The 15,021-nt window shown below is 44.8% G+C and overlaps 1 protein-coding gene across 1 annotated transcript; it reads left to right on the top strand.

Annotated features, from left to right (window-relative positions):
* Positions 1 to 1,000: 1,000 nt before the first annotated feature.
* Positions 1,001 to 14,568, top strand: stk40 (serine/threonine kinase 40). The gene is made up of 11 exons (XM_018741237.2): positions 1,001 to 1,249; positions 5,117 to 5,245; positions 5,671 to 5,756; positions 6,241 to 6,384; positions 7,469 to 7,693; positions 7,844 to 7,896; positions 10,822 to 10,937; positions 12,230 to 12,374; positions 12,515 to 12,634; positions 13,048 to 13,132; positions 13,808 to 14,568. The coding sequence occupies exons 2-11, from the start codon at positions 5,128 to 5,130 to the stop codon at positions 14,024 to 14,026; spliced, it is 1,311 nt and encodes a 436-aa protein (XP_018596753.1). The 5' UTR covers positions 1,001 to 1,249; positions 5,117 to 5,127; the 3' UTR covers positions 14,027 to 14,568.
* Positions 14,569 to 15,021: the final 453 nt, after the last annotated feature.

The raw sequence follows: 15,021 nt of genomic DNA, 5'->3' as shown, positions 1-15,021 counted from the left end.
TGTTCAGCCACGCTTCTTAGTTTGTCACCTGCAGGGATCTCCCAAATGTAGAATTCATTGTTTCCGCTCATCGTGTGGCCTAGTGTGGCCTAGCCCACAGGTTCAAAAAGGGAGAGAGAAGAAAGGCATTTTATGTGGCTAAAGGTGTGGGCTGTGAGTGAGTCAAAAAATCCTGCACAACCCACACTGGTGCTCACCCTTCACATCCCTTTTTTGTTTGACACGTCCACCCACTCACCCACCCACACCTGCCCACTGTTTCGAAACTGCGAGGTGTGGGAGGATATGTTGCTTAGTGTGAAGGAGGCCTGACTTTGGAAATGATCGCCTCACGCTGCTTCTGCTGCTAAAGGTCAGGCTTTGCTTGAATGAGGTCAGCTGCGCGAACAACATTTGTGGAGAAGGCAAAGCAAGTGTACAGCAATAACTATCAATATCACTCTCTATATCCTTCAGGAGGCCAAAATGTTCTGCTTGTTACATTGTTAAAACCCTAATACGTCTGCTGGAATGGCAAAAATCTGGAAACCACAAGTGAAGCCATTTCCAGCTTTGTACAGGAAAATGGAACTGATTTTTTTCTGCCTACAATAACTGCTACAACTGATGAAATGCATCTTGTCAGAACAGTTATTAATAAACGTGATGTTTTAGTGCATGCATGTTGTTTGCAACACTGAGGACTAATCTGCTTTTTGATCCTTTTCCCAGGAAGTCTGCAAAAAGGTGTCATTTATTATCGATGTGTTATTTTTGGCTCAAAGAGAAACAATGTCAGGCAAAAGTATTTACTCTAAAATTATGAAAGTGTCACAACACAACACAACACGCCACGCCACGCCCAGAAATCCAGTTTCATTGAACACTCGTCTTTCCGGCTGAAACAAAGTTGCTCGGTAAGCATTAAAAATTCATCGCTTTCTTGTGAATGTCCGCCTAAAGCCCTTTTCTCATTGGTCCGTAGCTCCTGTCACTCATCCGACGTGCGTCATTTCCGTTGTCAGGTGGTGCTGCTATGGAAAGATGTGATCAGAGGGTCAAAAGAGGAGGCTTTTCCTGATTGCTCATTTCAGTAATAATAAAACAAGTTGTAAAATTGCCGAGGATCGTTTCGTTTGACTGAAAAAAAGAAGAAAAAAAAAAAACAAAGGTCGATGTTCGGTACGAAGAGAAAAGAAGAGAAGAGATAATGGCCGTTCTGTAGAAGCTTTTATTTGCACCGGCAATATTGGCTCGAGTCGAGGAGGTGGTAAGTCGTTGTTAAAACACCGTGTGGAAAGAGAGCGAGTAGCTAAGCTAGCGACTCCACTTTGTTTGGGCCTCTCGCGTATCTCGGCTCTAAAGTGCAATGTTGTAACGGGGAACGAAGCGCGTATGATTATGATACTAGTACTAGTGGCTCACTTTGCTCTGTCCTGTCGTGTCGAGGAGTTGGCCCGCCCGGCCCCGGGTCACGACGTAGCCAGAGAAAAGTGTCGTTGGAAGCTTCAAGCTGCCGAGCGCTGACAAGAACAAGATTAAGAGTTTGGAGGGCAACGTCGTTGCCCGGCCTGCTCAGCTGAGCGAGTAGCGGAGGAGGGAGGGACTGTCTGAGCGCGATCGGCCGGGGTTCAGTTCGGGGCGCCGCGGTGGTGGTGCTGGTGCTGGTGGTGTGTCTCTGTGTCTGTGTGCACAACTGCAACAACCGTCCTGGGGGGTGGCGGCGGGTTTCTCCTCCTCCTGTTCGACTTTTCTTTGTCTTTTCGCACGTCGCGTTTTACAACTGCAGCCGTAGCTGTGAACGAACAGTTAGGAATAAATTATTTGCTGTGGACTGTGTGTGTGGTAAGGAGCCGGAGTCCGGGCCCGGTCGACGGCTGCTACACTCAGCTCGATCGATCGATGTGTCCGGGTAGGAACTGGGGCTTCTTGTTCTCTTCTCTTCTCTCAACTAACTGCTGGTGACTCAGTCTGCGCGATCGATGTTTATTATTCAATAATTCATTGGCTTAGTTTCTTACTCGTGCGGTCTGTCTCTCACGCGTTTGACTTTAGCCATTTCCGCACCTGTGTGTGTGTGTGTGTGTGTGTGTGTGTGCGCGCGCTTCGGCCTCGCAGCATCGCCATGTTCCCAGTTAAACTGACCCATTGGGCACAACTAACCAGGTTGGCTTTCGCACATTCATTGTGTGCAGGATGGAGACACCGGCGGTGTACTGTGTTTGCAGGGCTTTGCTGCAGTAAAGGTTACCCATCGTCGTCATCATCATCATCATCATCATCATCATGCTGACGGTGTGTTTCACTATTGTTTGGGCTCTGTGACATGAAATACTAGTATGTCTATGATGATGCCACTAACTGAAACGTACTTTCTTTGTCTTTGCTTTTAAATTATTTTCCCACTGCTGCATCCAGTGCTTCAATAATTTGATGCAACAACACACACAGTCAGCGATGACGGTTCGGCAGATTCCACGTAGGATATCAGCCCCCGCAGCACCTTATTTATTTCTTCTTTATTTTTTCTGTTTTTTGGGTTGCCTCCTTCTTCTAACCCCTGTACTGTCCTGTTTTGTAACGCAAGAACTAAAACACAAGGACATGATATTCAAATTAGCATTTGAACTTTCTGTCCGTGTAACGGAGCAACACCACGTAGAAAGATGTAACTTGTTAAGTACACAACTTTTTCGTCCTGTGGATGGAATTGTCCAACGCAGCTATTCGGCACGTTCTGTCAGGCTTATGTGGCCTTTCCCAACGTGTAAATCAATTTTCTTGGTTTGCGCTGTGTAGTACATCATAAGTCTCTAAAATTCGTACATGCTGCAGTGATGGATTGGGATTTGAGACCTTTCTTTTCGATGAATTGAAATGCTTTGATATCCCAGCAAGATTTGCGTTGCAGGCAGACAGTGTCGTTGCTCGCTGAAGCATTACCCGTTTGGGAGGTTCCTGTTCTCGTGTCCCCGTGTCCCCCGGTAGCGCACAGCTCGTGTGTCGTGCACATCTATGATCTAAAACCGTAGGTCTGTGCTGGAGGCATGGCCTCTTAGAAAGTGATTAAAAACAGATAGTGGGTGGATCTGCAGCCACCTCTGCTGGCCCTGCGCCTTCTTTCTGGCTATTTAAAGCGCGCACATTTTCACTGATGAGGCAGGAGTGGCTCTGCTCGTGTCTCTTCAAGAATGAATCAGATCCACAGTGTTGCTTCACTCTCACGCTTGCTGGCTTGGCTGCAGATGAGGACCCCCCCTGCTCTGCTTTATTTTTTTTATTTATTTTTTTTTTTTAACAAGCATCTGTGTCCAGTCTCTTTCCTGACTCATTTTATTGTCTTGAACACTTCGGTAATGGACAGTTGTTTTGATTTTTAAAAAGGTAACTTATGTCATAAACGTAAACATCACTTTTTGCTTGTGTGTTTGTCTCGTTTCCTCAGATTGACCGGACGGTAAATGCCTTGTGAGAAAAATCCCTTCTCATTAGAATCGTGTGCTGTATATTGTTACATTTCATGTCCAAGGCTGCAGGCAAGTCTTTCCAAAATAACTAGTGATATTTAGCTGCTACCTGTTGTTTCCTGGCATTTGTTCCTTGCTTTCTCCTTCTCACTGGAACCTTCAGGCTATTTTAACTGACTTTTTAAATAGACATTACAGAAGAAATTACCCTTAATGCTGTTTTATGGAGTAGCATAGCTGTTCATTACTCGTATAGGAATCATAACTTAGTGATTACACTCTATAACCTAGCTGAGGAATACATTCACGAATGTCATGAGATCTAATCTGCGTCTTTTTTCGCGATACACTTTTAACCTGTGCAACTTTGAACTCGGAGACTTCAGTTGCACAACTGCTGCCTCAAACGATCCTTCGACTGAGTGCACTTAGCTGTCATTTTGGTGCAAGTTTGACACACAGGAAGGGGATGATATAAGAATGTAACAGCATGGTCAGTGTGGCATTGTGACTCTTGCAGGGGGGCTGAACTGTAGGGGACATAAACACATCTAGGTGAAGAGGTGGCACAACTGTGGCACACGAAGGTTTAAGGTTGTACCTGTACCTTAAGTCACTGTCTTAACCAATTTTTTTGTGCATCACAGAGCTTTAGCAGGTCTGAAATCAAATGTTGTTGACACACAACGGTGTATAGTGTGTACCTGTGACCACCTACCGTTTTGGGTGGACACCTTCTGTGTGTTGTCATACCGGCAGGACATGGTCTTCATTTTTTTTTTTTTTTTTTCCCTCCCCGTTAATCCCTGTACTTGGTTGTTCAAGATGTGAAGTGTATTCAGGCAATGAAAACATGTCATTCCTGTGTTATAATGTTCTCATTGGTTTCATGCTCTGGCATTTCATCTTCTTGACATATAATAGCCAGAAAGAGCCTAAGGCATTGGTATGATTCACTGTTGGGTATCGGCTCACTTCCCTGTTATGGGAACTTTTGACTTTGCAAGGAAATGCTGAGAATTTCATCACGTAGGAATGTATCAGCAAACACAGGGAAATCTCTAGCAATCTCTGTGGGTCCTTTTGAGGTGCTCTCTGTTGGGAACAGTTTCTGCCTGTGGCACTGTGTTGGTCCCCCCCCCCCGTTCCTATACTGCTTTAAGGTTATTTGTACTGACACAAAGTTTTGATATTTTCGTTGACGTGAAAGTCCTGCATTTATAGGAAACTCTTAGAGGAAGAAAGTCAAATCTAACTACCAGGATTATGTTGCACAGATTTTCAGATTAACCTCTGCAGATTTAAAAAAAAAAAAAAAGTCTTAAAACCACAGGTTTCTGAATGCAAACAAATTCAACATGAGTTTCGTCTGACACCGATAACCTCCTCACGGTGTTCCGTCACATTCAGCTTGTTGCACTTAGTTTCACTTGTGGCACTTTGGGTTTCCTAAATGTAAAATTCTGTACCATAATTTTTGGCATATGAATGGGGGGTGAAAACTGTTACCTCCAGTAGGGAATTGTAAAGACTATGTGTGATGGTACAAGGGATGCTGCATAGCTTCTTTCAGGGGCTTCCTTTTTGGTGTCCTCAGGGGTAACTTCTTCAAGGAGGTGAGCTTTTCCAGTCAGTGACATTTCACTATGTATCTTTCTCTCCACCCACAGCTCCGACCAGGATGTCCAAGCGACGTGCTTCAGAGAGGGGTGCAGGGGAGAGCTCGGCCAGGGGCAGCAAACTCCTTTGTCCTGGGATTTCAGGAAGCAGTGCCAAGAGAGCTGGCCCCTTCATCCTTGGTAATAGTGTTCTCTTGGTTCAGTTGTGAAGGAGAGCTTGATTGGTGTGTTGCAGAACTACTTCATGCTTTTTGTCCTTTTGAGGTGTAATGTGTGGATTTGTGTTTATGTGGCAATCTAAGGAATTCCTGTGAGCGCATCATGTCTGAGGAATAAATTACAGTTTTGGGTCTGCTGAGTGAGCCTGGGTTTGTGTTCAATGCCATGCAACACAAAAGCACAGCGAATATTAGAATGTCTATGTCAATATGTCCCTACAAGATACAGATGGTGCTGTTCTAGTAGTAAGCCACTGCTGTTTTGCAAGTTTTTGTACTGCTACTGAGACAGCTTTTCCTTTTTAGGGGTACGTGCTCATTTGAGGTAGATTTTGTTTAATCTTGGCTAGTTTGTCCGCAATAATTTCATCTAGCTGTTTTGCACAGGGCCTCGGTTGGGAAATTCACCCGTTCAGAGCATTGTCCAGTGTCTTGCAAGAAAAGATGGCACCGATGACTTCTATCAACTGAAGGTGAGTTTCTTATCAAATAAAGAATTGAGTTGGGTTGATGTTGAACTATTTTGGTAGGTTTAGGTATGCTAAAGGTATCTGAAATATTCAAGTGGTAACCTTTGCCCCCCCCACACACACACCTTTTTTTTTTTTTTTTTCCAGCTGATGCTTTTTTTTTCCCCATAGCATCCTGAACATCTCTTTTGAAGGCCTTAGCCTGGTGACACACAAGTTCACAACCATTTTCCCAGCTTCATTGTTTATTGGGGCTATTCAGCTGAAGTGTGTTCCTTCAGGATGCAGCAGCTGCTCTCCCACCCAACCTTTGACCTCTCACCCAGGCCACTCTCCAGTCCTTTCACTGTTACATCTAGTACTTTTGGGGGTGGCTGTTAGGCAGGCAGATCTCAGTGGCAGTGGTGTTTAAAGGTGATTTCTTGTTCAAGTTTGTGCACATGCATATGTGAGGGAAACCTTTGACTCCTTTCTCTCTCTGGGTAAGATACTGACTTTGGAGGAACGGCCAGATTCAGCAGCGGAAACCCAGGAGGAGCGGCAGGGGAAGATGTTGCTGCACACAGAGTATTCTCTGCTGTCTTTACTGCACAACCAGGATGGTGTAGTGCACCACCATGGCCTCTTCCAGGTGACTGCTGTCATGGGTTAGGGGGTGTTCCTTTCACTGTCCCAACTCATGCTAAAGCATCCAGTTGTCCTACACAATACCTGTTTCCCTGATTTAAATGGGCCTTCATGTTTTATACTGGTATATCCAGTGCTTGCAGCAAGGGAGATCACTCATGCATTTGGTAACCTGCTTTGAAAACATTTTGAAGACGACAAGCTTTTCACTACCAGGGCTGCAAATTACTGTCAGTGAGTCACCCTTTCATTTTGATGCTGTCTCAGTCTAGCAGCACTTTGTTGTGTGTTTTTTTTTTTTTTTTTTTTTGGCCTTTTTAAAGAAACGTGTTTGCAGAAGGCCAAATTAAACTGCAAGAGTGATTCATGCAGACCTCCTGTATTGATTTGTTTTATTATGAACGGTCTCTGAGTGGGCCAGCTGATAACAGATGGCACCACTAAGTTTTTAGAGGCTCTCCTCCTTGAATGGCAATGTCTGCTGACAAGAAACCCACTTCAACAGTCACTGGCATTCCAGGAAGCACATTTTGTTTTCAGGTGACTTGTACAGAATTTTAAGGGGACGTTAGTTATCCTGCTTATGCTTACAAAGCCCCACCCACCCTTATTTGTGAGCAGTGATCAACATCTAATCTGTTGATGACATCATGCTTGTTGCCATTACTTTTTACATTTATTTATTTAGCAGATGCTTTTCCCCAAAGCGACTTGCAGTGAAGTCTGTGTAGTGTTTTTTGATGTGGTCCTGCTGAGATATTTTGCCAAGCACGATTCCTGAATTGGTCACTTTTTGTAAAGTAACAATTGTCCAATAGGAAAGTTCACCCTTTTTTGCACATCCTGGGGATTTTTCATTATTTGGCTGCATTATTCTAATCTTTGTAATCCTTGCTCAGTAAAATGCCTTCCGGACACATAATATTCTTTGCTTTTGGCATTAAGCCCTCATGTGAGTTTGCTCTTGCTGTGGCAATTTGTAATTTCTGTATACTTGTTACATAAACAGTGGTTCATGGAAAATGGTGAAGCCTTTGTCTCCCAACAGCAATTTCTACAGGAAATAATTTCACATCCCCCTGTCTTAGGATCGAGCCTACGAGATAGTAGAGGACACAGATACCAACAAGTTACGGAAGATGAAGAAGCGCATCTGCCTGGTGCTGGACTGCCTGTGTGCTCATGACTTCAGTGACAAAACAGCAGACCTCATCAACCTCCAGCATTATGTTATCAAGGAGAAGCGTTTGAGCGAGAGAGAAACCATTGTGATCTTCTACGATGTGGTACGAGTTGTTGAAGCCCTGCACAAGGTATGAAAATACTCTTGCTGTGTGTAGACAATTAACTGTGGCCTCTGAGTATATGTATAGAGTCACATTTTTATCTGAAAATTGTGGCAGGTTTTGGCTAATTTTGTGCTTGCATAATGCACTGAAACATCCTTTACTGTTGCACCACAGAAAAATATCGTGCACAGAGACCTCAAACTTGGAAATATGGTGCTCAACAAAAGGTAAGGGATTCGCCTGAGCCTCAGTCCAGGTCATGCCTTAGAAGCTATTTTTCCCTCCACCAGAGTTGCAGACATTGAACTTACTGTGGGTTAAGGTCTCAGCTCCTGTGTAATATGATGCCTGCAAGGCTTTTTCCCTCACAGCTGCATTAGACTATGATTCATCCTTGTAGCTTGGCTATTTCAAGGGTGGACAGGGGTATTGGACAGTGTCCTGTATCTTGATTTGTCTCCACTCCCCCCCCCCAAAAAAAAAAAAACACGCTTACTTTATTGCAGGTCCAGGACAGGTTTACCAGGCTACCCAAATGGCATCCACTGAACCATACACATAGCCTTTTGTTCTGTCTCAGTGCCCATTGAGGTGGTCTCCTGCTGAATACTCGCATTTGGTAGTTTTGAGCAGTCTTGTAATTTTTCTTTTTTTTTTTTTTTTTTTTTTTTTTTTGGGGGGGGGGGGGGAATAGGGATAATGCTCTGTTTCATTGGTAGTGTTTATGCCTGTCTAAATGAATCTGGGACTTCATTACAACACCACACCAGTGAAAAGGTGACTAGTTTCACATTAGCATGGCTCTCTCCCTGTGTGACATAAGTAATTTCCAGTGCTAAGCTATAGGGACTAATGTTATTAAATAACAGGAAGCATAGAAAAGCCCCCACCCTAGTACTGAAAGCACAGTCCTCACCCTGAGCCTGTGGACTTTTTTTGTTCGGCAGGCATGTGATGAAATCGAAAGTACTTGGGCTGGGCAACGGGGCAGAGCAAGCGAGTGGAACACTCAGTTCCAGCTGAGGACAATGGCAGGGCCTGCCAGGAGATCCATAGCACAGGGCTGACTCATCCCTGGGCGGGCGGTGCTGACGCAAACCTCTATTTACTCTCTCTCTCTTGCTCTGAGTCCACACTGCACACAAAGGACCAGGACACTGAGTGACTGGTAGAGCAGTGCTTCCACAAGCCTCACTCTTGACCCAAATGATCATGCTGGATAACAGACTTGTTGTGCATAAAAGCATATGGGCCTTGTGTGCGTTTTCCAAGTTATGGAGGTAAACAAGAGCCTTTATGTCAGTTGAGAGGAGAATGGACCGGGTTTTTTCTTTCAAGTTGGCCAATTCAGAGTGACTATGCTTTTCCAAATCAGAGCCCAAAAAAGCACCAAATAAAGGATTTTCTGATGGGCATAATGTGTGCAGACACACAAGGGCAACATTTTACTGAGGGGAGTTCAGCTGCCTGAGCAGTTGCTTTACCTTTCTTTCTGTGAGATGTGTTTGTTGGAGGGACAAGACCATCCTCGGGAAGAGCTGGAAGAACTGACTGACTAACTAATGGCTGTGATTAAGCTTCTCTCTGGGTCATCTGCAGTTTTTCATCCCACACCTCTTGTTTACCGTTCTGCATGTTGTTTGTAATGGTAATTGGTTTATGGAGAACCTACAAGCTTGTTTAGTCACAAAGTCAGAAATGACCTTTTCTGTAATGCAAGGTGTAATTGATGCACGTTAGTTAAGCCCTGAAATGTTCCGTGTCGTAATCTGTAAAATATTATTTGCTAATCTTCTCCTGGAGTAATTTTCACATAGGTTATATTATACATCTCAAATGTTGACCACCAGAATGCAGGGAATTGATTATTTTCAGTCCAAGTAATATGTAGAACATTATTAAAAATTTGCCATTGACTTAACTGCTATACATAAGGGGTTTATTTTAGATCTGTTCTAGGAGTGGAACAGGGAAGGGGAGGCTTTGAAGTGTATGAGTTTTGGTATTGGGGAGGGCATTTTACAGTTGGCCCTGTTCACAGCAAGACCTTGATGGCAACTTGTGACAGCAAGAAACACTCTAATATCTTATGTTCCAATATCAAGTCTTTGTGTGGATTGGAGAAGCAATTGTGGTAGCCACCAGGAATGCGGCATGCTTCTTACATTTATTTATTCAACTGATGCTTTCCTCCAATGCGCTGTGCATCTCATAGCTTCTTGTGTTAACCGAAAAGGCTCCAGATGTTGCTGCTTCGTATGTTAATGGTTTCTATTGGTCTGTCTTTGGTTGTATTAGTAATATCACGTGATGGTCAATATTTGCTTATAGGTTGCCACATCATTCTGTTTGGCATTAGGTCTTGTTCACATGATGGCTGATGTGTATTTAAAAAGCCCCCGCTGCACACTTTGCTGCCCCCTTTTATCTTGCAAAGGTAGCCATCTGAAGTGACCTGTAAGTGTGTTTTCCACACTGCTGTGACACAGTCCATCTTGGGCCTTGTGCAAATGGTATGCTTGCATGTGGGTGCTCATTGCCATGAGAAACGCAGCCATGATTTTTGGTAAACCAGGATATGTGAAAGTGGCATGCTTGACCCTGTCTGTGAGCTTGCTTGCGTGTGGGTGAGTGCGCTTTGAATGCCCAATGTTAAACTGGTGTCACTTCTCTCCAGTGAAGCTTTAGTCATCCAGATGCCTAACCAAAGCCACATGTTAACTGTATGTCATAGTAGTCCTTTTGTCTGAGTCTCCTTCCCCCCATACAAAGGCCCGGCCTTTTCCCAGACGCTTCGCTGTTCTTGACCACATGTGAATGTTTACCCTCAAACAAAAGCTCATATCCAGCAAGGGTTTCTTTTTCCTTTTCACTGCACTGTTGTTCAGATAAACACACAGAGCTTACCCAGTGACAGTGGTTTGGCAACCTTGGTCACTCAGCGCCAGTCAGTCTACTTACAAGCGTCAGCCAGGGTTCAAAGGCTTCGATGGAAGCTGTCTTTAGGAGTCAGGTGGTGATTAGTCTGTGATAAGGAGGATGAGAGCTCACAGGAACTGCCATTTGGTATGGCATTGAGCCACGCAACCATTTCAGGAGCTGATTGAGTTTCCTGATGAAACTCACCTTTGCTGTGCATGTTCCTCTGTTAGAACACACCGGATAACCATTACCAACTTCTGCCTGGGGAAGCACTTGGTGAGTGAGGATGACTTGCTGAAGGACCAGAGAGGCAGTCCAGCCTATATCAGCCCAGATGTTCTGAGCGGTAAGTTACTTTGGGGGATGGGTGGGTTGGGGAGTCCTTTTGTCCCATTCGTTATCACTGCTGTTGTCATCCTGGCAAGCACCCAGAGAGTCATTGCTCATTTTCCTGCAGTTGAGTCAGAGGTAGGTACCACCCGGTGCACAGTAATTATCTTGCTTTTATTGTCAACACCTTTCTTATTTTAGAGCTTGGTTATGAAACATTACCTGATGCTGCACATTAGGTTGGGGTCCCTTTCAAATCAGTGGCTTGACTAAAAGCCTCTTAGGCTTCTCACAAGGAATCCTCTGGAACTAAGTTTGTTTTCGCACACACAGGATAGGTAAGCATAAGTGGTCACTGATGGGCAGAGCATGCAAGAAGTCACATGTGCTTTGCAGATGGGAAGTTTTTGAAAGCGGATGCGTGGCAGTGTTTTGGTTTTGCACAATGCCGTGGAGCTCACAGGACAAGGGGAAGTAGTGCTGCTGTTGTCTCGCTCCTACAGGGAAGTGTTTGTGTTGTCCTTTTGGGCCCTACCTACCATCTTAATTTTGCCTGAATTTAGCAGCTTCCTAACTGGATTTGGAAGAAGGAGTTGGTGGTGAATAAAGATAAAATCAGCTGAATGTGAAGGTCGAAGGAGGAACAGTGCCATGGTGACTCACAGCAGTGACTCACCAGGGGCTACTCCCAGCTGCAGCTCCTGCTTTTCTCATCCTTTTACCATCCTGGCTCCTGGGGAAACCACCAGTTATGCTTTCCCAGCCCCTCAACAGCACTGCTCACAGAGCTATGAGATTTGTCCTCCTTGTATTTGATGCAGCTCATGTGCAGTGACAAATCATCACTGGGGCATTTAAGAGTCTGTTGTTCCTTTCTTGAGGGTCATTGTCTTTTTTGCAGTGCTGAAATTGGGAAATGTCAAAGCAAGGCAGCCGAGGTTAATGCTACATAATACATCTTTCTCTACTGGAAGGGCTGATAGTTTGACATGGGTGAATTGCAACTCTTGGTCCGTCTGATCAAGCAGCATTGTTTGGAAAGTTCAAGAAAATGTTTACAAAAATTTCAAGAATGAAATTCCATTTGCAGAAGCAAGTCTGTGCCTGTCTTCCTCTCTTTCTCTGTTGCTTTTTGGTAATCTCTTTTGGATAGAGAATGTAAATAAAGCAGCATGGCCTTGTTTTTTGGGTGTCAAAAGCGAGATCTCTACTGTGTACACTGAACTACAAGTTCTTGCACAGGTAAAGAAGTGTTTGTGTTGAGAGTAAAAAAAAAAAATCCTAATGCTGGGAGTTTGCTACCCACAGGTCGTCCATACCGTGGCAAGCCCAGTGACATGTGGGCTCTGGGGGTAGTGCTGTTCACCATGCTCTACGGCCAGTTCCCCTTCTATGACAGCATACCTCAGGAGCTCTTCCGCAAGATCAAGGCTGCTGAATACACCGTCCCCGAGTACGTGTTCCTTTCCTGAGGGACTCATCTTGTCTTGGCACAGACCCTAATTTTTTTTGTTCTGTGTGCAAACATGGTTCCTGAACAGTATGTCTCCTGGTTTCCACTAACACAGGTTTTATCCCTGCTCTGTCTTGCAGGGATGGACGTGTGTCTGAGAGCACGGTTTGTCTTATCCGCAAACTGCTGGTGCTGGACCCTCAACAGAGGCTCACAGCCGCTGAGGTGCTAGAGTCTCTCAGCAGCATTATCACCTCGTGGTAAGAGTCCCAAAAGGGGTTAGTCCTTTATGTTACTCCAAGGTGCTGCAAGAGCATTTGTATTCAGAGGTAGATGGATTGTATTTTATTTGTTCATGTATTTTTAACTTCAGGCCTTAACTGGTAACTGTGATTCATCTGTGAGCTGATGGTATTTTCGTGCTTCCCCACAAACTGAAGTACACCAATGAAAATGAAAAGCCTTCTCTGTTTGACAAACATACCAGTAACTTACAGCAGTTCAGTAGAATTTAAATGTGTATTTTGTTACTATAATCTTAAACACTTTATCCACTGGTTGCCATCAAATGTTTTGCTTTTCATCAAATTTAGAAAATTGACTTGGAGAACCAATGACATGAGTATAAGTGACAGAATGAACATAGCCAGTTGACTGGTTTCTCACTTTGCAGGCAATCTGTCTCTTCTCTGAGTGGTCCGCTGCAGGTAGTACCTGATATAGATGATCAGGTGAACCACCCTGAGCATCTCCAGGAGGTGAGCACCTGATTTCAAGGGTTACTTTTACCACCTCATGGTGCTGTGCTTAGCACTACTGAGTTGAGCTGGATTAAGCGGGAAGTAGTTTGCAAGAGAACCAAGCTTGCAGTCGGTACCATTTGAGGATCTCATGTTGCTCTTGAGGATGACAAAGTGGGCTTACTATGCCCCCATGTGGCGAACAGCTGAAGTCTTAATTGCACTCATTTTGATGTAAAACTAACTTACATTTACATGTATTTGTTTGGCAGACGTTTTTCTCCAAAGCGACTTCCAATGAACTCTATGTAGTGTTGTCAGCCCACGCACCTTATTCACCACAGAGACTTGCACTACTAGATACACCACTTGCAACGGGTCACTCATCCATACATCAGTGGAACATACTCTCACTGGCACATTATGGGTGAATCTGAACAACATGCTTTTGGACTGTGGGAGGAAACCAGATCACCCAGAGTAAATCCACGCAGACACGGGGAGAACATGCAGACTCCACACAGACTGAGCTGGGATCGAACCCACATTCTCTCACTCCACCCAGGAACTTGTGAAAATTGTTTTACAGAATACATTGCCGTGTTTGTAAATGCAAAATGACAGTGGAGTTGTGCTGCTGTGATTGTGTGAGTAGTAATGTTGTGCTACAACTGTGCTCCCACCCCACCACAGGCTAAGGTAACAGAGGAGTCCTCACAGTACGAATTTGAGAACTACATGCGGCAGCAGCTGCTGCTGGCTGAGGAGAAGAACACTATCTATGAGGCCAAGAACTTCCTGGGCAAGCGGCAATTCAGTAGTGTGCCTCCTGTGCGCCGCCTAGGCCACGACGCACAGCCCGTCAGTCCGCTGGATGCTGCCATCCTGGCCCAGCGCTTCCTCAGAAAGTAGCACCGCTCCCTACTTGAGAAGGAGGGGACCTGGGCCAGGCTTTGTGGGACATCCCCTTTGCCCTGCCCATTCATCACCAGTGAAGTATGTTGAGGTCATTGGGTGGTGAGGGGCAGGGATGGGGGGGATGATGTCAGCCATGGTAATGGGCTTTTCACAATCTGTATTCTCTCCTCCTTGGATGGATTTTTGTGGTGCTGCCTGAGGAGGTGGAGTCTGGGTTAGGGTAGGGGTGGAGCAGGCAGATAAGATTAAATGGCTCTAGAGCCCTGGCTCTCAGCTGTGGAGCACTACCCTCTGGGCACTTTGAAGGCCATACACCCCACCCACCTCCACCACTGTCATCTTCCAGCACTTCCATCAGCTCCCACAAAGAAACTTGGCCACAACAACCAGACACCCAGAGCAATAGAGGGTTCCACCATGGAACCATGTAGCAGCTTGTCTCTCAGAACCTAGAGGAAGACCTCTGAGTGAGAGACCCTTGACCACGGACTTCATCTTGCCACGTACTACCTTTTTTTTTTTTTTTTTTTTTTTTTTTTTTTCCCCCCCCCTCACCCCCCCCACCCCACGTTTCTTTAACCAAAATGATCTGTATTGGTTCTGAAACTACAACTTCAAATCTACCTCTTTCTGTCTTTCACTTTTTAACACCTATGTTCATAGCCCTCACACCATGGGGATGCTGTGAATCGGGGGTGGTGAAGCATTACTGTTTCCTGGTGCATAAATAGTGCGGAGAGCCCCTCTGACTGCCTCTCCATACAATCTGAATAAGCTCAATTATTTCCCCCCCAAAAAAATGGTAGCATTTAATTTTCCTCTTTTTAGCCAACCATGTTTTAAAGATGTAGAAAATGTTCACTGACAACTTCTGATATCTTAATGGCAGAATGCATGTTTGATCCCCTACCAACTTAACAGGATTTAATTTTTTGTATTTAGGCAGCTATCTTCACAGGCTCATATCAGGGATGCCAACACCTGAATGG

Source organism: Scleropages formosus, chromosome 19, assembly GCF_900964775.1.
Source record: "Scleropages formosus chromosome 19, fSclFor1.1, whole genome shotgun sequence".
Lineage (NCBI taxonomy): Eukaryota > Metazoa > Chordata > Actinopteri > Osteoglossiformes > Osteoglossidae > Scleropages > Scleropages formosus.
Note: the sequence above shows the minus strand (reverse complement) of the source record. Positions and strands in the feature narration are given on the sequence as shown.